Source organism: Periplaneta americana, chromosome 6 (assembly GCF_040183065.1).
Source record: "Periplaneta americana isolate PAMFEO1 chromosome 6, P.americana_PAMFEO1_priV1, whole genome shotgun sequence".
NCBI classification, from domain to species: Eukaryota; Metazoa; Arthropoda; class Insecta; order Blattodea; family Blattidae; genus Periplaneta; species Periplaneta americana.
In genome coordinates, this window is record NC_091122.1 from 140,840,848 (window position 1) to 140,868,577 (window position 27,730).

Below are 27,730 nucleotides of genomic sequence, written 5' to 3' on the forward strand. Positions count from 1 at the left end.
TTTGAAAATGTTATTCACAGTGTATAAATCTCTCATGTCCTGTCTTTAAACATTTGCAGTAACATTTGAAATATATCAAATTAGTTCAAGGTTATTAATTATTAAAATCGTTCATATTTTATTGGCACTCTCAATTCTTAGCTCACTGCGTAACAACAGTTTTCAGGCTGCCACATTGTCATCAATATTCCCCTGGACCCAAGAGCATATTATATTGGTATGAGACATTTATCACCAGCAATATCCCCTAAAGATCAATTTTGCAGGATCGAAACCTCACAAAGTTGTAAATTAATAACAACATACCATATGCCAGTGGCGGTTCCTCGGGGGAGGGAAGGGAGGAACGTCCTCCTCACATTTTTCTTCTTTTGAAAGTAAATACCAAATAAAATATATGCCTTGAAATTCGAGGAAGATTCGATCATTTTTAAGTCCACAGCTATAAGAAAACCTTGGTTGATCGAGTTTTAAACGATGCGCACTCCTGTGCTGCTAGAAAACTGTGAGAAAGATGCGAGATTGTTTGTGTAGAGGAAAGCCAATCCATTCCTCCTTTACTGCAGTTAGCACACATAGACAACAGCGCACTAGCGGCCAGAGAAAGAAGCAGAGTTTTAAAGCGTGTAAATGAACAGAGAGGGAGGAGATCCTCCTCTGAATCAGTGCATGGGCGGGAAATAGAAACCGACTGGTCGTGCAGCACGCTCGCTACCGCTGCCATCTAACGATCTTGCATTCAACCAGACTATACACAACTAGGAGGAGGCACAATAAAACAGTTTTAACGCAACGCTATGAAAGACACCATATAAACTTTTTTAAAATTATAAATAAAAAATTTTATTCATTGCACTTTATATAAGCTATTATTCATGGTTTGAAACTTTCAAGGATATTTGAAAGTTAAAGTCGTGTTTATATAAAACAAAGAGGAAGTAGTTCTACGTTAGTATCGCAGATCTTTTTGGCCCCTGAAATTCACTTCCGTTCATTGTGTACTAGACAGGGCAACAGCCAAGTTGTCAGTTTTGTACAAATATATTTGAAATTGAAAGTAAGTAGGTACTCCAAACTACATTATTTTTAACATAAAAATTTGGTCACTGGCAACTTTGAACAATAATGGTAGTATGACTTTACAAGAATTGATATTCTTCAAAAGCATGTGATACTGAACTTGTGCAATGTACATTTGGCAACACAGACCACGTGGGTGGGTGCAGTATTCTTGCTTTCCTCAGATTATGTCCCATTCCCATTTCCGTGGTTCCGATTACGTGTTAGTTGCTATAGTCTCTTCCAACACGTGTGATGCTGTAGTGTGCTCGAAAAATGCTGCGAGGTGAATTTCCTTGTAATTGTTAATTTGTGCAATTATTCAACAATGAATGGAAGTGAAAACATTATATTGTATGGAAAATTGAGGAAACTCAGTTTACAAGAACAGATTATTGCTGTACAGAAGGGAAGGCCAACCCCAACACTACCTGGTCTTACATGTGTGCATGTTGGCTAATTTGTAGCATGTTTCATTCACGATGGTGTCATTTCGTCCTGTTACCTTCTTTCCCCCTCTTAAGAAATACGCAGGAGCCGCCACTGCCATATGCATAGGATGTAATAGACATGAAATAGAGACGAGAGGCATGAAGATGAGTACAAAGGAAGGATAGTGAAGAAAACAAGAAAAAGGGAGTGAGAAAAGAAGTGGGAACGAAGGAAGAGAGCATAGGGAAGAAGACTGAAGAGGTAAATTTTTCAACAGTTTGTACTATTAGACCATCTACTGCTACTTATATGAACCACTGCCATGTTCTCGCCATCTACAACTTCCCACCCTCCCCACCCTATAAGCCTTCCGGTATACCAACCCCTCTCTTCCCATTAGCACGAATGCTATCTGAAGTGGGGGAATGTGAAGCTATTCTGAAATACTACTATTCACATTATCTATTGGTGAAGGTACATAAATACAGGAAGCCTAATTATCCTAATCTCATTATTCACTTCTAACATTATTAAACAATTAAAAAAATGAAGACTCATCAACAGTTATCTTCTAGAGGTAACTATAGGAATTTACTTATCATACCTGTCGAATTGCTCGATTCAAGTTGCTCACCAAGCAGGAATTGAAAGAATATGAGAGGTAGAGAACTCCAGTACACATAAGCAAGGTCAGAGCACAGGATCTCTTGTTCATTCGCCAAAGTAGATCCCAGCCTCTTCGCGTTGACATGCCTGTTCTCTCACACTGTGATGCAGCACCATTTTAGTCTGTGAAAATCAACATTAGTCCTATAGCATTTGTTTTAGTTTCGTGTACCAGTGTGTGTGTGTGTGTGTGTGTGTGTTTTGTGTGTGGAAGGAATAGTGAACGGAAGAAAAGTTCATGGCAGAAGAAGATATCTGGGATAAACTTCAGAATTACATATGGATCATATGCAGAGATTAAGAGGAACGCGAAAAATAGGAAAAATTGAAGAATACTAGGTTTGCGGGTGGAAAACTATGACTGAATGAATATATGTATATACATATACATACATAGATATACAGAGTGTCTTACCTAACATTGTCATCTCAAATATTTTTGAAATGGAACAAGATAATGAAAATCTAACTGCACAGGAATATACCTACATCAGGAGCTCACAAAATTATATGATATATACATTCTAACAAACCGAAATAACAGTAACTTCAATACAAACTTTTATGTTTTTAAATGGAACATGTCACATTTTTATAGCAAAATAAAAACTAGAGGTAAAATTATTATTAATATGGTTGGTTGCACATTCCTGAACTAAATACAGAATAATAATTCAAAGTATTTCTAGGTAGTGACACTAGTATGAAGAACCAGAAATCATATTCCAGCAAAAAAAGTAAGATACAAACAAAATAACACAGCATTTAAATTTTTTTTTCTATTCCAAATTAGTTCAGAAATCAATACTGTGAACAATATTAATAGGTATTTTCCTTGAACTGTGTAAGTACCCTGATAAAAAAAAAACGTTATTTTCGTACTGTACAGTAAATTTCCTGAACATGAATGAAAACGAAATAAAAAATCTCATCTTCTGGAAATTCAACAACAAACAGTGCCATACAAAAATGTCTTCATGTAGGCTATCCTTTTCTGAAGGTAGAATAACTGAAAGGCATCACTGAAGTAAATGTTCAAAATGGCCACCACTTGCATCAGTGCACTTCTAGAGATGAAAACTGAGAGATCATTCCACAGCTTGCAGCGTTTCTCTAGATTTTGTCGTACACACTGCTAAAATACACTGTGACATATCTTCTATTGTAGTTGGTGCTTCCTGAAATACCCAATCTTTCACTGCACCCCAGAGAAAGAAGTCTAAAGGTGTTAAGTCGGAAGAACGAGCTGGCCACTTCACAAACCCATCCCGTCCTATTCACCAATCTGAAAACATTTCATTAAGCACCAGCTTCCTGACATGTGCAAAGTGTAAGGAGGAACCATCATGCTGATACCACATTGATAGATGAGTATTCAGTTCTAAAACCTCTAGGAAAAGGGTAGTGTGTCTCGAAGAAACAATGCATACCATTCCCCATTTAGTGTTCCTTGAAAAAATAAGGCCCTATGATACATTCATCAATAATCCACACCACACGTTTACACTCCGTGATGGTCAACTGACGAAGGTGAACGAAGCTTCATCCGTAAACAAAATGTTCCTAAGAAATGCATTATTATCCTGCAATTGCTGAAGGTCAAAATTACAGAATTCAATGCTGGTATTGATGTCATTTCCATGCAAATCCTGATGCAGCATCATGTGATATGAATGAAATGTATGCTATTGAAAAATACAGCAAATGCTCGCTTTACTAATTCCAGACCCACGTGTAATCTGTCGTGTACTAGCATGCAAACTGTGAGCTACAACAGCCAGAACAGAGACTTCGTTTCCTTCATGAGTAGCTGTTATTGTACTCTGAGACGTGTTTTTGGTTTTCAGCTTCCTTTTTCTACGAAATGTTTGCAGATGTTATCAACTGTATGGGGTGAAGGATGACGTCGATCAGGATGTTATTCAGTGTACAATACCACATCTCTTGTTGCATTTCTAAGACAGTCACCGTACGTCAAAAGCAAGTCTAGTTTCTCTTCATGATTGACAAACAGATAATTACTCTGAGGTTATATAATCAAAGTGCAACTCTTTATCAAATTATCTACAGACGATTAATCGTCCACCGCTGTGGAGTAACGGTTAGCATGTCTGACCGTGAAACGAGGGCGCCCGGGTTCAAATCTCGGTTGAGACAAGTTAACTGGTTGAGGTCTTTTCCAGGGTTTTCCCTCAACCCATTAAGAGCAAATGCCGGGTAACTTTCGGCGCTGGACCCTGAACTCATTTCGCCAGCATTACCGCCTTCATCTCACGCAGACGCTAATAACCATAGCAGTTAATACAACGTCGTAAAATAATTTAAAAAAATATTGTTCAAGATACCGAAAAAAAAAAACACATTCTTGGGGTATTATTTAAGTAGTATGAGGCCAAGGAATTGTGTAGTTTGGGGAGATACCGAAGCTTTACCATATTTTCTTATAGACTGTAAGGTGTTAACATCTTCAGAGTATAAGTTATATGATGAAACGGAATTTCAACATAGCAGACGGGAAAAAAATGGCTTTGACGGGTGACGGATTTCCTGGCGGAAATTACGATTTACATCGGCGGCTTTTGATTTTTTTAGCTGCTGTCATTTTCAATAATTATTTAATTTTTTTGGGAATCTTACTTTTTCTTTGAATAGCCCTGTCCGTACCGTACCATGTTATGGAATCTTCCGTTTCAAATTCCTCGTAATCAAGTCAGAGGTTGACGGTTACGCCGAGTATGAACGTTGCAACTTTCCTGCGACTTGGAGACACGATTACTACCATGTATTGGAATGTGAGGTGGAAGGTCGGCATAACAAAAGTGTATCCCAGATAAGACCTCGCTTCCAACAGAAGCTGTCTTTATCAGGCCTGCAGCAAGTGGACACATAGCTTGGCATTGGTTAAAAAATTAAACAAACATATTCTAATAAAACGAATCGGTGACTCACATGTCCAGAATCTTGAGATGGAGCTGATTGCATCACAAAGTGTAAGTCATTATTCTGTGTGCGTTCTGTGTAGTGGAATGTAGTGTACCCCATAAGTGTACGTTTGTTTCTATATCGCGTTACCTACATTGTATTTTTTTAAGGTGAAACGATTATTAGTGTCTGTACTGCTTTGTGAATGTTTTATTGACAGATTTAACATGTCAGAAAAGAAAGATAAGAGCTATACTAGAAAATTTAGAAAAGAGTGGTTAAGTGATAAAAGAGTGAAGGATTGGCTGTTGGAGGTGCCTGGAGACCCTAGTATTGCGCGGTGCAAGTATTGTCAGTGCAGTCTGAATGTGCGATTGTCAGATTTACTCGATCATGGAAGAACTAAGAAACATTTAAAAGCATCAGAACCATTTTCAACTTCGCGTCAGTCAAAATTGCAATTTATACCAGTCAAACATACGTACGAATGTGCAGCTGCTGAGGCTGCTCTTTCACATTTTGTAATTAACCATTGCTCAGTAAGGTCTGTTGATCATCTTTCCGATCTTACCAAGAGATTTTTCAAAGGTGCTGACCATGCTTCTCTTTTACGACTTCACCGCACAAAGTGTAGTGGTTTGATTAGGAATATTCTTTTCCAACATTTTAAATCAGAACTACAGAGCGATATTGATAGTGGCCACTTTAGTCTTCTTATTGACGAATCGACAGATATTTCTGTCATAAAACTACTGGCTGTGTGCGTTGTATATTATTCGAAACACAACATACAATTGTATCCACTTTTCTTGCAATTGTTGAACTAGAACAGGGAAATGCAGATTGTATTGTGAGTGCAATAAAGTCATTACTTTCAGACTACGGGTTAGACATTAAACATATGAGAGGCGTGGGGACCGACAATGCGTCAGTAATGGTAGGCATTAACAATGGGGTCTGTCAGAAACTGAAGCAGGAAGTCAGTAATCTTGTATTGATTCCATGTGTTTGTCACTCAATTCAGTTAGCTGTGTCTTCTGCTGCAGAAATGTTGCCAAGAAATATTGAATTTTTAATATCTGAAACTTATTCTTGGTTTTCAAAGTCATCTTCTCGACAGATCACATATAGGTTTTTATTCCAAGCAATAAATGATGGAACCGATCCCCTTAAAATTGTACAGCAGTCAAATACAAGGTGGCTATCGATTGAAGTTGCTGTCAGTCGCATACTAAATCAGTGGCTTGAATTACAGACACATCTACAGTAGACTTCAAAATAAGTGCTACGCAGCTGAACTCTTATATGGTATGTACTGTGACGTCATCAATAAACTCTATATTGTATTTCTTAAACCTTATCTAGAAGAATGTCAGAAAGTCAATAAGTCATTCCAGTCAAGTAGAGCAGATCCTTCGAAGCTTCTTAAAGATTTAATTCTACTCATTGTAGGTATTACTAGACGAATTGTTGTGCCTGGTTATAGGGGAGATCTGCTAACCGTGGAAGTTAGAAAATACAAGTCCCCTAATATTTATCTTGGCCATGAAGTAGAAATTTTATTAACTGATTTGAAAAAGGACAATAAAATCAGCCCTGATAATGAAAAAGGGTTTCGCAATAGGTGCGAAAATTTTCTGTTTTGCTTAGCAGACGAACTCCAACGGCGACTGCCGAGGAATGTACAGGTTTTGCAAAAAGTGTCTTTAATTGCACCAGAACAGTGTTTGAGAGTAGTTAAAGAGAGTATAATCCCATTAGCCAAAGAATTAGGGTTAACTGGAAATGTAATAACAAAAATTGATTTTTAATGGTCTAAATTAACCACTGTTCAATGGCAAAATGTTACCAACACAATTGAATTTTGGCATGAGATCGCGTCATATAAGGATGCAAGTTCTCAAAATCAATTTCAAGAACTCTTAGACTTTGCCATGATGATTTTGGTTTTACCGTGGTCGAATGCTGACGTGGAGAGAGCATTTAGTATGCTCAACAATGTGAAAACTTCCCTTAGAAATAGACTTAAAACCAATATGGTGAATTCTATTCTAACTGTGCGTGCTGGACTTAAGTGTGTAAAAAAAATGCTGTCATGACTATACCCTACCAGACGATGTTCTCAACCAAAATGGCACAATGGCAGCATACCGCAGTGTAGACCAACCCAGCACATCAACTGCAGAACTAGAGGCAGATGATGTGGATGAATTATTACTTTAATCAAGATTGGTAAGTTGTGTTAAAATTTGCTTTTTTATTTATATATAAGTAGGTATATTGTGTCGGTTCTTTTTTTTAATTTTGACGGATTCTGACGGATTTCCAGGTGTTTTACTGACGGGAATATAATTTATGAGTTGGCAACACTGTTAGTGGGTTAGTTGAGAGGTTATATCACAGTCTAGTATATACAGTCACGAAGCTTAATACTTACTAAATATGCAAACGTAAACAGTTGAAATATGCATCCATAGATAGTTGCTCGCCACCAGGATCGCTACTATCGCCTCATCACAGACTCTTTCCTAACAGACCATAAAGTGTATTGTACTTTCGATATCGTGTTCTTTTGAAAAAATTAACACCTTCCTTCCACTATTTAAATATGAAATACATAAGGTTTATTTTCATAAAAAATATATTATATTCTATAAACTCACCTTCCTGGATCTTTCGGAAGGATAACTCTAACCTATTTTTCTTACAATTTATAGTACTACAAACGTCTCCTTGCCCCATGTTATTATTCAAATTATTGTACTTTAGCCATTTACAGTTATTACAACCGATAATGAACTTTTCACAAAAATGCGAAATACGGCACTGTCAATGCTTTTTCGATCTAGACCACGCCGTAATGTTTGTTCGGGTTTTCTATTTCAGTGTATGGAGCTCAGTGAAATATTATAACTTTATTGCTTATCCTTGCTAAGCTTTATTTAGTGTAATGTGTGTTATAAGTTCCGTTTACTTCTTGTTGCATAATATGTTGCAGAAATAATTATAAAACTGTGTTATTTTAATGTGAAGAGAATTTTACATGTTAACATAATCTGTTCGCGTCAACATTTCAAGTTTAGAATGGAAGCTATTTTGAGGTTTAATAAAAATGAATTTATATTGGGATTCCAATTTAGCACATCTACCTTCCTTAAATTTTCATATGAATGGCAAGGCATTGGAGATCACTAAATTTAGACAGAAAGGGGCAACTGGTACAGTAAACATAACCTATAATTTCAACATATCTAAATATCCGTGCAGTCCAATTGAAAATTATTGAATCGTGCATAAATGAATGTACAAGAATTTCGCAATATTTAATCGAAATAAAGGCAGGTATTACACATACGAACAACGTAATTTTCACACCATAAATAATATTACATCTTAACTCGCAAGTAAATTATGTCTGAAGTGTCTCACAATCATTGTTTTAAATTTTATTAATGGAATTACACTACATTTTAGAGAAACATATGTCACTGTTTATATCGTTGCTTACGTGATTACACAAGCTGGCGCATAGCATGATCGAGAGTAGGTCTCTGTGAGTCATGACAATTTCTGCCGCTAGGTTCGCCTCTCTGCCCTATGAAATGATGAATAGTACCATTACAGAGCATTGTGCATCGTGAAAATAGTTCGATTAATTGTGCATTACTCATTGAGTACGAATATTACAAATATGCCAAGCATATTACAGTGTTATTTGAAGTTTATTCAGCTAAGTTATATTCGAAAATTGTCTGTGTTTTGCTATGTGAAGAACTCTGTACCAACAGGTCGTATATTTATAGGTTAAGGTAAATGTCAAAGTTCTCTCATATAACAAGCAATGCTATGTTAAAAGTGGCGAATTGCGTTTTCCGACTCTCGAATGATGTGACCCGAAATATAAAATAATTTTATGCATTGTTTCACTTACCAAGCATTACTGATATAGGCCTAATGAAAATGTGAACGACGTGATGTAAACATTGAAGATAATGTTGTTACTGTTTTCCCTTTCTCTTTTAGAAAATACCGACAAAAGTAATGAATTATTTTCATGCTGTACTTATTAGGTAATTAATGTGTATTTGTCTGTATTTTAGACCTGTGTATTGTTACGTAATTATCAGTGAATTAGGTAAGAGAACTTAACAAGGTTAGTATGAGATTAGGTAATGCACCTCAAACTGGTAACTAATGGCTGCTGCGAAATAGGCTGAGGTGGTTATCGTGTGAATCAAATTATATCTAGAATATCTAGTTTCATTAAATACGGATACGTAAAGTTTTTTTTTATTTTTTTTTTGTTTTAGCATTTGTTTGTAATTTTGTGAGGTTATGTCTAGCCTAATTTCTTTTTATTCTTGTATCATTACCAATACATTAATTTATTTTATATTCATTTCAGGTGTTACGGAGGTGTTACATCTATGGTGGCAACTCTACTTATGTTAGGATATGAAGTAACAGTATATATTCAACTTCATCATTTGCTAAAAATTAAAGAAAACTGTATGTCTTCGACTCATTCCATCGTCATTTTTTCTTACGTATGTGAACCACGTTCATTCTAAAAGTGCTACATTAAATGAACACTATAGACAACGTGATGGAACAATTTACAAGTTACTGTTAAAGTGCTCAACATTTTCAAGTGGTGCTATACCCATTGTTTCAAAATGTACATACATATTTTTACATTTCTATAAGAGGTGTCATAAATTATTTCAGCATATTTGTAAATTCTTCAAAATTAATTCTTCTAATTAAGACCATAAAGTAATGAAATAATATAGCCTAGGCCTATATGTGATTTTATACTACCGGTATTGATGTTGATCTTGGTAAATTAATCCAATTTCACAGTGTTGTCTTTTGTATTGTGGTTCATAACAATTATAACAGTACGTACGTGGAAATGTTTTTAAAATAATAAATCCTAGCTCATGATTTTAAGTGGTCGTTTCAATGGGAGGTTATATTGGAAAGATGATCACAAATGGATAATTTACTGCAAGATACAAGAACTGAATATAAGTGAGTGTTCCGTTGAAAGTGAAAGTGAAAATTTCGTTTTACAAGAGCTAAGTAGGCGTAATATTTATTTTAGAAATTATTTGAAAGCTACAGAATATGAAGAATAGACCTGTAACAATAGAAATCAACTGCGAATGGTGAGTGGCCAGGTTTCATTAATAATTGAAAGCAAGTAAAAATTATTTTCTTCTTATCATCCTGTTTTCAATATTTAAATTTAAGCACCTTTCTCTTCCTTGTTATTTCGTGAGAGATTACTTCATACTATCACGTAAGTTAATTTTTTTCTGTACAGATAATAAAAATTACATACATAAGTAGGCTACTTGAATACTGACGATACAAACTTCATATACATACCTCATCAGGTATATTCAAGAAGACATCTAATGTACTGTAACCAGCACATGATTAAAATACTGATCAGATGTCCAAAAGTTTGGCACATAGTTAATGAAAATCTTGATCAGGAAATCATTCATAAAAAAGTTAAATGTACACGTTTAAAACTTTCCTATAACATAGTGCATCTTCATTGTTACTTTTAAATTTTAGGAATGTACGCTTATAACTGTATCACAATCTGAAATAATCATAATATTTATAACACGAGGGTCCTTGTAGATAGTCAGTTCCAGTGTTCTATATGTAATTAAGAAATGGCCCAGTTTATTGCACTTTCAGCACTTTTCTATTTAGGGGCTTCTGATTAAGTTTCCTAATCACTTCGTATTTACTGGAAATATCTTTGGCAATATTGTCCAGTAGTGGCTTCACAAGTTTTCCCAAAAGAAAGAGGGACATTTCCTCACCTTTACATGTGTCGCACTTCAGTTCTTGCGAAAATCTTGGCTTCAGAAAAGAATACTACGGCGTTTACTATTACTATGCTCAATAGATTAATCAATAGGCCTATAGAAATGTTTTCACCACTGCAAGAAAAAATCGCGTAATAATTATACTTCTCAATTATTGTGACGTTCGTATTTTTTTAAAGAGAGGGAAAAGTTACGCCTTCTTGCAAATGCTTAATTATGAATTCAAGGAAATTAAAGATAATGCAGTACCTTAATTAGTTGCAATGTCTTATTTAATAACAATATTAATAATATTAGGTGAAAAGGGTAGGCTATAGTGCGTATATGTAAGATGTTAAGTTAATTTATTTCCGGAAATGTTTGGTGTATGAACTGAAGTACAGAGCAGACAGTCCCTCAGTTTATATGTAATATGTTTTAATATCAAGAATGACAGCCTTTTATTGTAATATAATTGAGGAGTAGAAGTTTGCAAATTACGTCTATTGTCCATAAAATATTGTACGAAGCATTTAATAAGCAATGGTGAGTCCTTTAAATGTCCCAAATGTCAATGTCTTTTAAGTGTTCTGCTATGAATATATAGGGCAGAACAGCGCTCCGAGCGGCGGAATTGGCATTACGAGGGAACCACTTCAGACTCGTTTTTCAAGCTCTATGCGCCAGCTTGTGTAATCTCGTAAGCAACGGTTTATATATTCCAACTAATTTATATGGTTGAAACGCAGCCCTTCGTGATCGGGTTAAGCGAGTTACATGGTCTGCCTTATGGCCTGTATTAGATCACGATGGCTGTTCCTAGTACTCACAGCGCTCCAAGCGGCTAGCAACTATCGCGAGATTTGCAAAAAAATCACCCCAAGCTTCGTGACTGTATATAGTAGACTGTGGTTATATAACTTGCGGATCCTTGTCGCACACCTCGCCTCGTCACTTAACTATCCCCTCAACCAACTCACTAACCTTGTCACATAACTCGTCCTCATGTCACTCAACTATCCCTCAAACGGCCGATGTATGTCACAAGGTTAGTCTAGTTGAGGGGATAGTTAAGTGACATGTGACGGATACATTTCAGAACACGGATTCATTCTTTCCCTCTTACTTCAAAATTCCAACCTTGTGCACACAAAATAAATTATTGGCCCTGAAAAGTGCCTTTTCGTAAGCATGATGATGCGCATTCGACAAACGCAGGCAAATCTATTCTTTTTAATATTTCAAGATATAATTGGGTTAAACGAGCGTTCCGCCGATTTTGGAATAGACACCGACCCACTTAGGTTAATTTCAATTAAGAAACACGCCAAACGAATTGTCTTTGCACCAAAAACGGATGCTCCCTGGACCAAATTATCGTATTTTATAATTATCTGAATGAAACAGAAGTCTATAGTCGGCGGAAGTCCCTCAACGCTCGTTTCACCGTAGGCTATTTAGTTATGTGAGTTTTTCGTTCAGAAGATGAAGTGGCCTCTCGTTTATAAAAACTACATATTACCTAAATTAGAATTACAGAATCATAGTCCCTCCACATCTCCTTATCCAGCATCACTTCCATCACATCACCATTCAAGATAACCAAACAATTTCTATAGTCTTCAACTCTACACTTCCATACACCACGCTACAGCTGAAACAGCAACCACAGCATCTCTATAATGTGCAGCAACGATCTACCATAACCATAGCCTTCTAAATTAGAGGACAACCAAAGAATACAGAGTAAAGTCATAAGCACTGCCTACTGAATCGCACAGTAGTGTCCGCATTGTGGCATTCAATTGTTGTCCATACTCCATTGTCTTCTGCTATAAATCATCGTGAAAACTGTAGGCCTATTTGACTATGATGTTGCATAATATTTGTTTCATTTTATGAATCGCAATGGCATATCCATTATGATATTTGGTCCGTGGTTCCTTCGGTAAAAGTACTATTGATATGAGAGGAAGGATTCCCGAGAGAAATATGTTGAGTGTAGATTAATCTCTTCTAACTCGTTGGTGTAAATGTACCGTTTTATGGTTATGTTCCGAAGGTAAGGATGATCTGTGTTTACATTTACAAAATAAATAAAATAAATATTCTCTGGGATGTCACAATCAGATCTTCTCTATGTAGTTAGCGAGTTTCATGTAATAAATTGAAAATGTCTCGCTATTATATGTTTATATTTTTATTATAAGTATACATAACCTAATACAGCAAGTTTTAATAGTGAAAACCTTGAAGACAGAAAAATAATATTGATATAGTCCCATTAATGGTATCATTATTTTTTAGATCTAATCTATGGACCTTTTCGCGTTTACCTTATTAATGTCTTTGGATAAACTCCAGAACACGGATTGCACCCTTTCCCTCTTACTTCAAAATTCCAACCTTGTGCACACAAAATAAATTATTGGCACTAAAGAGTGCCTTTAAGTTGCGTCATGATGAGTATCTTAACCTTGTGACATGTGTCACTCACAAGCATTATAGTGTACCGGTACTCTATCTGAGCCTAGCCTTTTTTTGTGTCTTATTTAACTGAAATGAAGTCCTGGAAGTACGGGTTTCTGATGCTGATATAGGACTAAAGAGCCGTGTTGCTTATTTTGTATTGTTGGTCTATAGTGTTGATTTTGTTTGTCGTAATGTGTTTCGGTGAAGTTTTGGCACTCAGTGTTTGAAAGATAATTTATCTTCAAGAAACAAGTTACAGAATTGCAGAGAGTTGTTTTTGTGACTGAAACAGTAGGCCTATTGATTACTAGAAATAATAGCTTTATTTACCTAACTAGGCATAGTGCTTATGTGGAAAGGATATTTTTTTTATGAATAATAAATGGACAGAAGAAGGAAACAGGTTCAATATAATATGAAGCGTGTTAACAAATGTTAGTTAAAAAAATATAAAGAACAAACATCATTTTCTGGACTCACTATAAGAATCAGAAATATGACTGGTTTGTGTGGAGAAATAGAAAATTTTACAAAATGAGCAAAACTAGGATTCTGATGAGCATGAACTTAAATTTTCAGTGTACCTAGCCCATAATTTGTTTATGATTTAATTAATCTTGCTTGACTAAAATATAACTTAATATATTAGGTGCGGCCATGTATTTTCAGCACACTTCTTTTTTATTAGCCTATTTATTCATTCCATAGGTAGCAGATGGCTGTCCTGCACTGCAATAATTCTATTAACTTTATACAACTTCCAACCTTCTCAGAAGGAAAGGGTGATATCGGTGAAATTCAATGGGTGGATTTGAAGTTAGGAGATATTACAGAGGTGGTTCAGGCAGATTCGTAATGGCCACTAGATTTACCTACTCATTTCATTGTATCAAACAGTCTTGCTAACAGAATTTCTCTGGTAGATCTTTCAGAATTCTTTCTCTTATTTTATTAGTAGACATGGGTATTGCAGGGAAGTTGTACATGTAGCTGGCATCACTTAAGCTCATATGATACCGTGCCCCCCTCCATTTTTAATGAAATGGAATTGTGTGTTATCAGGGGAATGGTAGAAGTGAATTAGAGTGTTTTGTTATTGATGGACTGAAATTTGTAAACTTGGTGAAATGCGAGAATTTTGAAAAGTCAACATACTTCTTTCTTGTCAACTGCATATATAATGCTAATCAACACTGGGGATCGAATTCAAGTTTGTGAAATAATATAAACTATCTGTGAGACCTCTGCTGTTCTTTTATTCTTTATCCCAGTTTTCTTGATTCAGATTATGCCAGTGGTTCTCAACCTTTGAGAGACCGTGGCCCGGTAAATTCTTTTTCTATAACACAAGTGGCTGGTCCCAACAAATTTACTTGTAAATACTGTTCCAATTTTTTAAAGTTCATACATTTAACCAACCTGATTATTCAAAATTAAGTATGGTGTAATCTTAAGACTTAAAGAGTATTAGCACAGTCTAGTATATACAGTCATGAAGCTCAATACGTAGTAAATATACATCCATAGATAGTTGCTAACCACTAGGATTGCTAATATCGCCTCATTACAGACAATGCGAAATAGTACCGGCACAGTCTATTGTTCCTAGGACCTTCACAACTCAAGCTTCGTGACTGTATATACCAGACTGTGGTATTAGTATACTATGAAAACGATGTGACATGTTGACAAATAATTCAATTAAATTATCAATCACTTAATGAAATTTTGTAGCATGTTGTAGTTCCTCATGCCAACATCATTAGCCATAATAATTAACTAATGTTGATTTTCGTTGACATAATCCCATTCTGACCACTGAAAACATAAAATTCATAACACTGATCATTATATTATGAAATTGATTTTAACGATATTGGTTTGAAAAAGAAAAGATAATAAGAAGAATGATTATGAACTGTAACTCACCACAAAAGTCAGCTGAACGATGTCAACATGTCGGCAAAACTCTTATCACACATAGGCCTACACAAGTCATAGGCCATTTATGTAATTTTATGTATAAAATGTATGAACACTAGTTCCAACACTAATTAATATGGATTCAAAATTGCAGTACATTAATACAGCAATAATTGTAAGTTACTGAAAAAAATTAACCTTAGTGCTTAGTTTATTTTATTTTTTATTATAGGCCTACCTGAGAATTTTTAAGATTTTAGCGAGGCTAGCTTATTAATTCTGGGATTAAGTTAAGTGATAGCCTAAAAGAAAACCGATATTTGCAGGCGGTTCTTTTGTTTTGTTTTTGGCAAAAAATGCAGTTTCACAAAGATACGTGGTGAAAAAACAAATAAGATATCTGATTGTTATGTCATGTAAAATTTGGATATTCATTTTTCATTCTTATCCAGAATTTCGAAGTACTCGTAGATTTAAAAGTACTTTTCAGTCCTTTGTCTGATGATAATTTAAGAAGTTGAAAGGTTTCTTTGTGGGAAAAGGCTGTTCCTTTGTGTTAAAAAAAAAACAGTACACAAACCACATGTTTTGTTGCAGTCAGCTTGCAGACAATTTCTATGGCCAATCATAAACAGTGGTATTCCCTTTCCCGAATGTTAAAAGACTTAAAAGTGTGAAGAATTCCCGATCATTAAAAAATAAGTGACTTGGTCACTGATATTTGGTATACAGATGTAATTTACTTAGATTTTAGAATTTAGGGTTTAGAGATGACCTGAATCTGCGCTTTATCATACAATCACGAAAATTAACTCCCTAAGAATATTTTCACTACAAATATTTATTCGTGAAAAATGCTAAGAAAAGTAAAATGACAAATTCCAGGAGAATATCTCGCAGCCCGGCGGTTGAGTGGATTATGTAACTCCATGAGATGTAAATTTCCATGAGCAACAATACTGGGCTATTGAGAAAAGAAAATGCTCGTGCTCTCTCTCTTTCTTCCTCCCACGCGTGTGCACGCACGCACACACACACACACACACACACACACACACACACACACACACACACACACACACAAAATTCCCATTCACATTTTAAAAGCGCTAGAGAAATTACAAGACATGAGAGAAATTCACTCTTCAGAAAGGAAAGTTGCTATCTTCACAGATAGTAAAATAATAATAGATTCAATTAACAATTTCAAGCACTATCCAATAATAGAGAGGATCAGAAGTCTATTAGTGCAGCTTCAAAACCAACAATGGCTAGTCCATCTGAGCTAGGTCAAGGCTTACATCAGGATACATGGAAGTAAAATAGCGAACAAACTAGCAAAGGAAGTGGCCCTGGACCGGAAAGGAGAAATAGTGTACTCAAAGAAACCAAAACAGACAATAGTCAGTGAAGGAAAAGAAAAGGGTGCAACATCAGTTGGCGAACTGCACAAAAGGTGCTGTCTGCTGATCATACTTTCCAACCGTAAGAGGGCAGCTGCAAGTCAAGTTACCATTCACTCCAGAGTTAACTGTAATGATAACAGGTCGTGGTCTCACATGAGTCTCTCTTCACAAATTCAAGATTATTGATAATCCGAAGTGTCCTTGCGGAGCAGAAGAACAAAGCATACAATACAATGTATGACTGCAACAAGCTACAACTGCAAAGAGATAAACAAAAGATTGTTGAAAGACAAAATGGTGGCTTATGGTCACCAAGTGAGAAAGAACTGATTCACAGATATGGAAAATTATTCGTACATTTTGTCACAACAATAGACTTTGATGTATTGAAATAAATATGTAAATAGCTTATGCCAATGCCAATACCAGTTTTTTTGTGTGTGTGTGTGCGTGCGTGGGTGTTTTTTTTTTTTTTTTTTTTGAGATTCTGTAAATAATTGTAAATACTGTACTGGTACTGTTAACATAGATTTTTAGGTCATAAATATCATGGATGTAAAATAAGGAAGGACAGGTACCAGTACAAACTTATTCCAATGACAGCATAATCATGTTAAAATATAAGCGACAGTATGTTATTTGTGAAAGTTTATTGGTATAAGATGTGTAGTTTATTTGAGAAAGTTGAATTGTTAAGATTTATGTAAGCACATTAATCGCATGTAGTATTACTCGGTAATGGAGCATGCGGAATGATTTCAATAAAGAAAACACACACACACAAAATAATTATTTTCATTTTATTCGAGAGCTGGACAAAAGTATTGTATGTCAATTCTATTTCATTGGCTGCAGATTGAAGAAGGCTAAACTGAAAGAAAAAAATTATTCCTGACTGTCCATGATTAAAAGTTACAGGATATAACCTTGGATAAATATTATATTCAACCATGATATAACTATCTAATCGTTTATTTTAAGATTTTACATATCTGTATTTACTCAAGATATTTACTCTGCAGCGAATCTTGTTGCGTACATAATAGATAAAAGTCGTTTCATAATCCATTACCTCAAGAGCAAGGAATTTATACGTTACTGACATGTAAGCTGAAATATGTTCCTTAGAACTGAGTATTGGAAACCTGCCAACCATTCCTAAAAAATTCCATACACGTAGGCCTATTATTATACTTTCCTGGAGCAGGGAAAACTGTTAGTGAAAACTAGTCAGTATGAAGAATAGCCAAAAGTGTTGTAACTAGGGAAACAGCTTTCATTTTTATTTTTACATTTGCCTGAAACCCTATAACCTATTATAGTTTCCCATTAATAAAATTATGTAATTCATGACTGATAAGGTGTAGTTCCCCAGCTTGGAGGTTGGGCGAAGAGCTAACAATCTATCACCGTAAAAAAACAGCTTGTTACGAAACCCCAACATAAGCTTTGAGAGAGGAACAGAGGTTAAGGGTGTAGGAAAGAAAATATTTGGGGCTAAGAGGGATGAAGTTACAAGAGTGTGGAGAACTGCACGCATTGTATTTTTCATCTGACATAATTAGGAACATTAAATCTAGATATTTGAGATGGGCAGAGCATGTAGCATGTATGGACGAATCCAGAAATGCATATAATGTTAGATGGCAGGTCAAAGGGAAAAAGATCTTCGAGGAGGCCGGGAGGATAATATTAAAATATATTTGAGGAAGATGAGATATGATGCTAAGAACTGGATTAATCTTGCTCAGGATAGGGACCTATGGTGAGTCAAGAAGACAGTTTTCGCACTTCTTATCAGTATTAATCAGTGAGTAATGTTTTATAATAGATGTCTAATATAAATCTAAGAAATGCCAAATATAGTCTCCAGGAGATGTATTTAGTATGCAAGGTAAAATTATTTACAAAATTTAATACAATTACTAGAGACTATATCTGGCATTTCATAGATTCATGTTAGGACAGTTTTTGGGCTCATGTTCGGTGACCATGGCACAATCCCACGAGAAACTTTAAATCAACTTAATTTAAAATTTCTGATGCAACAATTGATGCCATAGGATCTCATGTGTTAAAATCATTCTTAGCTATAATTAGTAATCATTTGTACTCAAGAAACTTTTATTGTAAATGAGTTCCTATGTTTCCTCATCATAATCTTAATGTTTTTTTCTTGCAAATTGTCACATACGTAATTGTTTTTAATCACTGTTCATTGTGAATGGATTAGTAGGCCGATCTATGAACCCTTATTTAGGGTGGCTTTTGTTAATACAAATTTATTATTATAGGATTCCAGTTATCATTATGAAGATGAAGATTTCGAAATAAATTTAATTAAACATAAACACCAACAAATTTTGTTCATATTGAATGAAATTTTATAACCTAATCAGTAGAGCAACCCACATTATGCTTTATTTTTTTGTTAATTATGCTCTATCTTTTCACAAATTATGCTTTATTTTTATTTGTGTTTAACACACATAATGGAATGCAAATATTCTAAATAGCTTATTTATCTGTTTATTAATGTTATGAATTTTATGAATAAAAGTCTCTTTCATACTTATACACTTAAATGAAATATATGAAAAAACAGTTTTAAAATACTTAATTTACTTCCCCTGGAAAATTATGTACAGTAATAAAATTATTTTGATATATGTTGTTTTCCTGGCTCACTGTAAATTATGTCATTTAATAATGTGTGACTTTTTCATTGTACTAAATTAATTTATGAATCTTGTTTATTGCATGTTCACAATCTTCTGAGTAGATGAGTAATCTGCAATGGCTAGGAATATGGGGCATGACTGGATTTTCAAAGCCGGAAAAATCAGATCTGGACAAGTGGTCCAAAGGCATAACATACGTTTTATCAGATCCAAAAGGACGGCATTATTTCAAAGAATTCCTCACTAATGAAGATCGTGGTTTTAAAGATGAAGCAAAAGTACTAGAAATCTGGACAAACTGCGAGATGTTCATTAGCCAAGGTTAGTATTCTCTATTGCATATATTCTTCACAAATCAATAGGTTAAACAGTTGAAACTTTCTTTGTTAAATATTGTTACGTTTATGAAGACATTTTGAATTTACTGTTGTTTTCAAAGTCTCAAATTCGTTCTGTTAGGTAGTAATTAAAATGATATTAATGATGAACTTCTACAAATCTAAAGTATAAATTTGATAATAGAAAGTCTTTAATGGTGATTTTACTTGTCTTCAAAGCTGTTGGTTAATTTTTTTTTTCCCAGACATAATGCTTGTTGGTGCAAATCAGTGTGCGAGTGTGACATATAGGCTATAGGCCTAATCTTAATTAAATATTTCTGAAATAAAAAAAATTCTGTTCAAGTAACCTGGTAACTGACTTCAGAACATTTTTATTAAACTTTTTTCCTGTATATTCTTAAAAAAAAAAAAAAAAACTCTGCTTTCATCATGTACATTGATAAACAAAATCGGATTCAGTTGCCTGCCTAGATAATTTATTTTCCCAAGCAATTATTTTCCTATCAATCTATTTAATTAACGTACTGATCAATATTATTCATTGATTCTGGTTCACGTTAACACTTTGTTTAAAAAACTTAAAATTGTTTAACGACATGTTAAAAGTGTTAAAATTTTTAAAAAAGGTTATGTACCTTAGACAGAAGGCCCATTTCGACGCCGGGTTTCGATCAGTAGTTCATAAGACACTCAAGATAACGCAGAACCCGGCATTGAAACAGGCCGTCTGTCTAAGGTATATAACCTTTTTTAAAAATTTTAACACTTTTAACGTGTTGTTAAACAATTTTAAGATCAATATTAATTATTATATTCTGGAGGAGATGTGCTGGCTTGCAAGGTAAGCCACTTCTTTACAGTTGAGGAAGAAAGTTATTGAGACTTGAAATGAAATGGTGATAGGGAAAAAAATGAGAGTAGTTTAGAAAACGTGTGAAACCCGAAATTTATCCATCTCGAACATGAACTGATTAGGATCTAAACTCAGATCTATAGCACGAAAAACTCGATAAAATTATTAATAATACAAGTAATACCCTCGATTATCCATTCCTTGATTAATGTATCTGTAGATTATCCATCACCAAAAGAGAGTGCAGTTTTTTAAACCGGTGTACAGTAATTGGTTTACATTGCTCTTTTCTAGTTTCTGAATCGTGCCTACCATGATTGCATAATTTTGCTGGATATATAATTTTCGTTTGTTTCTCTGTCAAGTTTCAACAAAGACTTTCACCCCCTTTGGACCATCATAACAATTTCACTTTGTGTAACATTGCTGTAATATTTCCTTGCTTAGAATGGACATAACAAAAAAAAAAAAATAGCAATCCACCCTCGCAGTAGACCAATTCTTGAGGATTTTATGAGGAGGTATTACTCCTGAAAATGTGTCAGAATATTTCATTGTTTAGTGTCATGTTAGGAGCACTAATTAAATGAGTGGTTTGCAGGTGTAATAATTTCATAAAGATACAATGTTGTAAAAATGTTTTTACTAATAGCTGGTACTTGACTTATGTCATTCAGCTATATGAATCCAATTATGTAGACCAATTTACCGACGGAATAATTGTCCAGGGTGTGCCATAGGAGAATGGTCTACACTACACCCTCGATGAGATGAGATGATTATAGAGATGTGTTTGGATGCTACAGGGGAACCTGAGGTCTCAGTGAAAACCTTCGTGTTGCCTAGATCATGGGCTTGCTCAATACGAGTTATAAATCTCAAACAAGATTCAAAGGATGATAAATCCAGCACTCTAGTCAATAAACCAGTGTTGTAAACATAATATGTATTAATAATGGTAAATAGTTCCATAAAACATTTCATCACCATCATGTGAATCATAAGGTTACCGGTACTTTTTAGACGTATAATGTTATAGTAATAGATATTTTAATGTAAGTCTACTAGTATTGCAATATATTTATAGTAAGCTATGTTGCTTATTTTTATTTTATTTTTTTCTTAAACGCTATAAATTTCTAAATAGGAGATTTAAAATCCTAAACAATCCTAAAACATGGCTTGAAGAACCTTAAATTTTAGTTTTTTAAAACCTAAAAATCTTGGGCTTGGTTATTTCATTTCGTGTGAGTTAATTTTATTCGAATTTTTTAAATTAAAATAATTTTCAAACATACGTGAATTCACTGATTTCAATCAAACTTCGATTTGTTGATAACATATTGTTGAACTATCCAATATCAGATTTTGTAAAATTGTATTTGTGTGAACATACCTAACAAAACTCAAAACATACAAGGTCCTACACAAAAATAACGAGATCGATCCAATAACTAGGTTGGGCTCTAAGTGAGGGGGGATAGACAGAAATAAAGATTATGGTTTTTGACTTTCATAATCATGTTTTCTACTGTTGTGACAAGTTTGAACCTGATTGCTTCACTCAGTGCCACTTGAAACGTGTTTAATCATAGAAGTTTTTTAGAGTTAATTTGGAAATGGTATGATTCTAAACGTGAATGTGCCAACATAAAGCTTTTTATTAAACTTAAGAAATTATAGATGGAAACATTTCAAATACTGATTGAAGCTTGTAAACATTTCAATTACTGATTGAAGCTTGTAGTGAAGACTGCCAGAAAATATTTCTGGAAGCAGAGGAAATGAGCAAGATAATGATCAAACAGTTTGTCCATAGAAGTCGATTACCAATGAAAACATTAAAAATATGTGAGATGATGTCACAAAGGCAGTAGGTTTGGTGGTAGAGCAATATGGTTAACCTAGATAGGAAACATATTCAGTGTATTTTAACAGAAGAATTTAATACGAAAAAAGTTTGTGCAATAACATTCTCAAAACTGCTATTGGAACAAAAAAAAAAAAAAAATACCACAAAAAGACTTATTTTTACTCTTTGTAACGAAGGGGAACCTGATTTACTGAAATCAGTAATGATACGAGATGAGACATTGATATCTAATTACGATTAAGATGTACGATTAAGGAGACAAGTAACAGTCATTGCACTGAAAGTATGCATCATCCCCAAGAAATAATAAAATATGTATGAGTCATTCGAAGCTCATTGATGGTTTAGTTTGTTGCCCAAAAGTGTACTGTTGACAGAATAGATTTCCATACAAGAATTCATATAAAGACAATGCCATGACACATAGAGATATCTGTATCACAGTCTTCAGTCAGAAAGAAAGGATCACTGTTTTAAACATCCATCCTACTTTTCGATTTCCCCCCTGCGATTTCTACCTCTTCCCAGAAGGAGCAATTTTGTGTCCATAGAGTAAATTAAGACAAGAACAATGGTCCTCCTGAACACCATCACAAATGATGAACCAAACATTGTTTTAAGCAGTGGCATTATCATAATACAGCATTGTGTGAAGGCCGAATGAAATCATTTCGAAGGTGATCACAGTGATTATTTTCATCATGTAAGTAAATACAAATTTATAGTATCACTCTCGTTATTTTTGTGTTGGACCTCATATACTCCAATTATTATTATCTCTATCATTAAGTCTGAATAATACTGCTCTGAAGTCGATCTGTTGCAAACTGTGTTGGAATTATGGTGAATACAAATTGTCCTTTGTCCTCCACAATCCATTAATACGCTGTTAACATCATGCCATTGTCTTTCTCATAAAAATATATTAAACTAATATATTACCTATTTTCAATGATGGGTATAAACATCCATACAGAAAATACATTGTGATATATATATATATATATATATATATTTTATATAGGATGAATGATAACTTGTGCACCAAAATGAAACTGGTAATAGATCATAAGGAGAGATTTGGAAAATCTAAATAAGTTTTTTCTCTAACATTCACCATTTTAGAGGAAATCGTTATGTTTCTATGAAGCATTTGGCAACATCACAGCTGATGCAATAACTCTAAGCAAGCGCTGCCTGCACTCCTTATCTTCTCCTCTCCCTCTGTTACACTCAATTGGTGACACACAACAGTGCACTGCATTGCAAGATTTGTTTAAACGATTTTTGCTGTTATTCTATTTAAAGTCATGGATAAACTGTTTAATTTGCAAAAAAAATATACAAGACAATAACTTTCAGATTATTTTTACCTATCTGCTTGTGTAGCAACCAGTCATTTCTCTCAGGCCATTACTGCAATAGAGTGCTGCAAACATTGAGAAGACTATTTTTTTCCTGCTTAACGGTGCTTCATCGAAGGAAAAGTGTAATGAAAGTTTTGTTATTTTTAACATGTAGAATCACCTCTTAAATTTTGGTGCAGAGGTTACCATCCATTCTGTATATAGTATACTGATTAATCCTGGAAGCATGAAACTTAAAATTGATAACATGATTTGAAAAAAATGTACTATCCATTTATCAGTGCTTTATTATGAAAATGGTAAACTACAACTGCACGAAAAGAATAAGAATGATAAATCTGAAGGTTTTTTTTTAGGAGCAAATAATCCAGAAGTAATTCTTGAGGAAGCTCGAGAGCATCTTAGCATGACATATGGTGATCTTCCTCGTGTAGAAGATGTTAGAACAGGAAGTGGAGCTCAAGTTCGACAGGAAATTTTGAAAATACAAGAAGGAGCTAGAGATGATTTGATTTCTGTTCACAGTGCATTTATTGATTTCCTTAAAACGAATTTGCCAAAGAAAGCCAGATGCTTTATACTGTGAAAATTACCTCATTGTTCTGGTACAATGATTATTAACTATTTGAATGGCTATTTATTTACAGCAATATACTGAAACGTGACTATAAAGAACTTGTGATGTTTTTAATAGCATTAATATAATAGTTCCACATAAATGCTTCCACTATCTGATTATGTAACAAAATGTTAAGCACTGATTAACTTTACAACTTCTTTACTGTGTTAATTTTTTAGGAAATCACCTGACTGAGTAGCTCCGAAGTGATATTCTTTATTATCCAAATGAGGGGAGTAAAGCTCTAGGTCCCATGTTGGGAATTTATGGCTCATAAAAGAACCCTGTCAAGGACTTCAGGCAAAATTTGTCAGTTATTTTTCGTCCATGTTGAATTTCAGTGCTGAATAACCTCTGCAGTTGAAAGTGTTGTTAAATAATAGGTGTTAGTAGGTTGAAATTGTTTACAAGTTGTGTCAGTTGGTATGAGCTTATGTGCTACAGTCACAGTGCACTGCACGTACATGTAACTGCTATCAATTTGAGAACTTAAATCTGTACTTATTAGTTCAGAATATTCTCAGGGAGACTAGAATGGCTATGATTTATCCTTAGAAGCGTAGTAAACATGGTAACCAACACACTTAGCTTACAGTTCTCACAACAGTTCTTGGCTGATGAAAAGTATTAATTCAAGTCTTCTACGAGAACAGTGCAACAGCAGACTGTGTACAGTCAGTTTAGGATTAAAATTGCTTAAAAGTGACTGAACCACATCACACAACACTCATAGGTGCCTACTCTTATTTTGAAATAATAATTATTACCATGAAGGGGAAGATGAATTCCTAGCACTACGTTCATAATAGTGAAATGTTATACTCACCTCTGGATAGGCACAAACTCGCCCATACCAGTTGACTGTGCCAAGGTTTGCTACATATCCAGGTTTCATTCATGCAACCTTACATGTTTCTAGAACAGCCTCCTCCGCATATTGCCTATCAGTGATCACAGAAATGCTGCGAATATGAGACAGGAAAGGAGAGCGACTGAAAAATGGGAGAACCCCAAGTAAAATCCCGATTATGATGTCACTGTTGATTTTTTTTATAAAAACTCCCAAACTTGACCAGGACTTGAACCTTGACTGCGTGATAGGCTGATGTTCTAGTCCACTTAGATATCATTGCAACATTTGATAATTAAATGCAGCTATCTTCTAATTCCCTGCCTGATTTGAATGTTTGATTTCGTCACTACACTCAATATTAAGATTTTCACCAAGACAAGCTCATACTCATTTCTAAATAATATATGTGACTAGTATTAGTCATTGCTCTTGTTGAGGATTTCCTTTGTGTGATGTGGTTATTCGGAATGTGGATCAGGTCATTTTTGTCTGACAACCAAGAACAGTTGTAGGAACAATAGTTATAACTTGGTAGTGTTATGATTGTGTTTGGAGTGATTGTCCTAGACATGTAAACTTATTTTAATGAAATAATCTAAAAAAATATTTTGTAATATTTGTTAACATGTACGGAAATGTATATATATTAATAAAATGGAAGATAAGAAGTTTTTAATGCCAATAAACTGTTAATTTTACTAAAAAATTTAATTCTGTTACATTGTTGTATTAAAATACTCTTTCTTGTGCACATTTCACAGTTATTTTGATCAAAATTAATTTTTAAGTTACGAATAATGAAAACAAACATTTGTTGCTATAAGTCATTTGTTATCTCATGAAACCAGATGTTTGCATGTGCTGTAACATATAGTAAGTACCTTATGGTGGGGTAAGTGAGCTCGCTGGCTACAAGTAGAAGCATAGCAAGGGAGGGAAGCTTCTCAGTCCACTTTCTTCTTCTCCTGATGCACAGGTAGGTTTCACAAGATAACAAATGGGCTATACTGTCATTTCCAGTAAAAAAGTTGAAGTATATATCCATCTTAAGTAATAAATAAAAACTCAGATTATTTGGTAATATTTCATAAGTTAACTTAACAAAATCGAAAAAGAGTTTTATGTGATAATTTTTTATATTTCACTCAGATGACTCTAAGTGGTGCAAGAAAAATGTTTTAACTTCACTTGGATGACTGAGTGGTGCAAGAAGTGACATTTTATACAGCTTCTGACATAAAAAAACATATTATTTCTGAACTGAAGATTGGCTTTTTATAATAAAATTTCTTTAAACATTTTTTTAGGTTTCACGAGCAATTTTGAAAGTAAATCACATCTTTTAAATCAGAAATTACATTTTAATTGATGTTTCACGCAAGACTGTTTGTTTTTTATATCTACTGGTATACCTGACAGAGCCAGAATATAAATAGTACATAACTGATAGGGTTTTTATATTGTGAAACTAGCTTGCTTAATTATCTCCTATAGATAAAACTTCCAGTGATTCGTCAAGTACAAGCCTTCCTCTATCTGAAAAAAGAAAAAAAAAAACATCTCTCGATTGTATGACTTGAGGCTTTCCCGGCGTTTGATGTAGAATAACTCTTCTCGGGTTCTCAGCCAGGTGAGTTGGAGATTAGCTTCCAAGCTTTCGATGGCTAGCTCTGCCATCTTCTTCAGGGAAGAAGTGATGTGGGACCACGTCTAGCCGGTATATATGCAAAAGTAGAGCTTCCCGCTGCGGGCCAATCAGGAGCTAGTTCCTAGTCCCGACCGCCAGGCGCATTCTGGTTGGTGGACACGTCAGCCAATCAGGAGCCACTTGCTGGTCCCGACTGTCTGCTGTGTGCTGGTGGTCTAAGCGTATTGATGGCAGGTTTCCATGCTGTACTCAGCTGTAGACCCCTCTAAGTGTATTGATGGCAGGTTTCCATGCTGTACTCAGCTGTAGACCCCAATACGCCATCTTAGCATTTGTGTTGCGCGGAAGCATTAGAACTACCGCAGCGTCCATTTTTGCTTTGAGTGTAATTTGAATAGCACGTGTTATCAGTTTGTTTTAGAACTTATAGCATGAAATACGCAAGTTACATGTTACAATGGCTAGTGGTAGCCTTTTTTAAAAAAAGAAAATGCATCTTGACAGACTCCTTAAAATCATAATTTCCGCATATACGACCAGTTTTTGGAAATGAAAGAAAAGTTCTCTGTTCTTTTGCAACAGTGTGTTCTACATGAAATGGCGATTAACTTCAATTACATCACACGAATGCAGGACAACCACAAAAGTGCAATTATTTCAACTGCTGCATCAACATCTGCAGTAACAAATTATTTTAAGAATGCACAGCCATCTAAATATGATTTTGATATAGTCATGCAAGAAGATATGTTTGTGTACCAAAGTTTCCGTTCACTGGACTGCA

The 27,730-nt window shown here is 34.6% G+C and overlaps 2 protein-coding genes and 1 long non-coding RNA gene across 6 annotated transcripts in view; 2 read left to right on the forward strand and 1 right to left on the reverse strand.

Annotated features, from left to right (window-relative positions):
- Hs3st-B (Heparan sulfate 3-O sulfotransferase-B) overlaps positions 1-12,611 on the reverse strand; it is a 32,649-nt gene extending 20,038 nt beyond the window's left edge. For all 3 annotated transcript variants that reach the window (XM_069829107.1, XM_069829104.1, XM_069829106.1), the window contains exons 1-2: positions 12,433-12,611; positions 2,096-2,280 (exon numbers count right to left, since the gene is read on the reverse strand). In XM_069829107.1, coding sequence (XP_069685208.1) covers positions 2,096-2,242 — 147 coding nt within the window. In that variant the 5' untranslated portion in view covers positions 2,243-2,280; positions 12,433-12,611. The remainder of the gene's footprint in view (positions 1-2,095; positions 2,281-12,432) is intronic.
- LOC138701822 (uncharacterized) lies at positions 8,625-9,871 on the forward strand. The gene is made up of 2 exons (XR_011332697.1): positions 8,625-8,888; positions 9,485-9,871. It is a non-coding gene; the product is annotated as an uncharacterized lncRNA (long non-coding RNA).
- An 83-nt stretch (positions 12,612-12,694) lies between the features above and the next one.
- Positions 12,695-27,730, forward strand: part of LOC138701826 (uncharacterized) — a 58,731-nt gene continuing 43,695 nt past the window's right edge. Inside the window, exons 1-3 of one of the 2 annotated variants that reach the window (XM_069829108.1) lie at positions 12,701-12,972; positions 19,494-19,713; positions 24,183-26,009. In XM_069829108.1, coding sequence (XP_069685209.1) covers positions 19,494-19,713; positions 24,183-24,412 — 450 coding nt within the window. In that variant the 5' untranslated portion in view covers positions 12,701-12,972 and the 3' untranslated portion in view covers positions 24,413-26,009. Of the gene's footprint in view, positions 12,973-19,493; positions 19,714-24,182; positions 26,010-27,730 lie in introns of those variants that run through there. The other variant, XM_069829109.1, reaches the window with a different exon arrangement.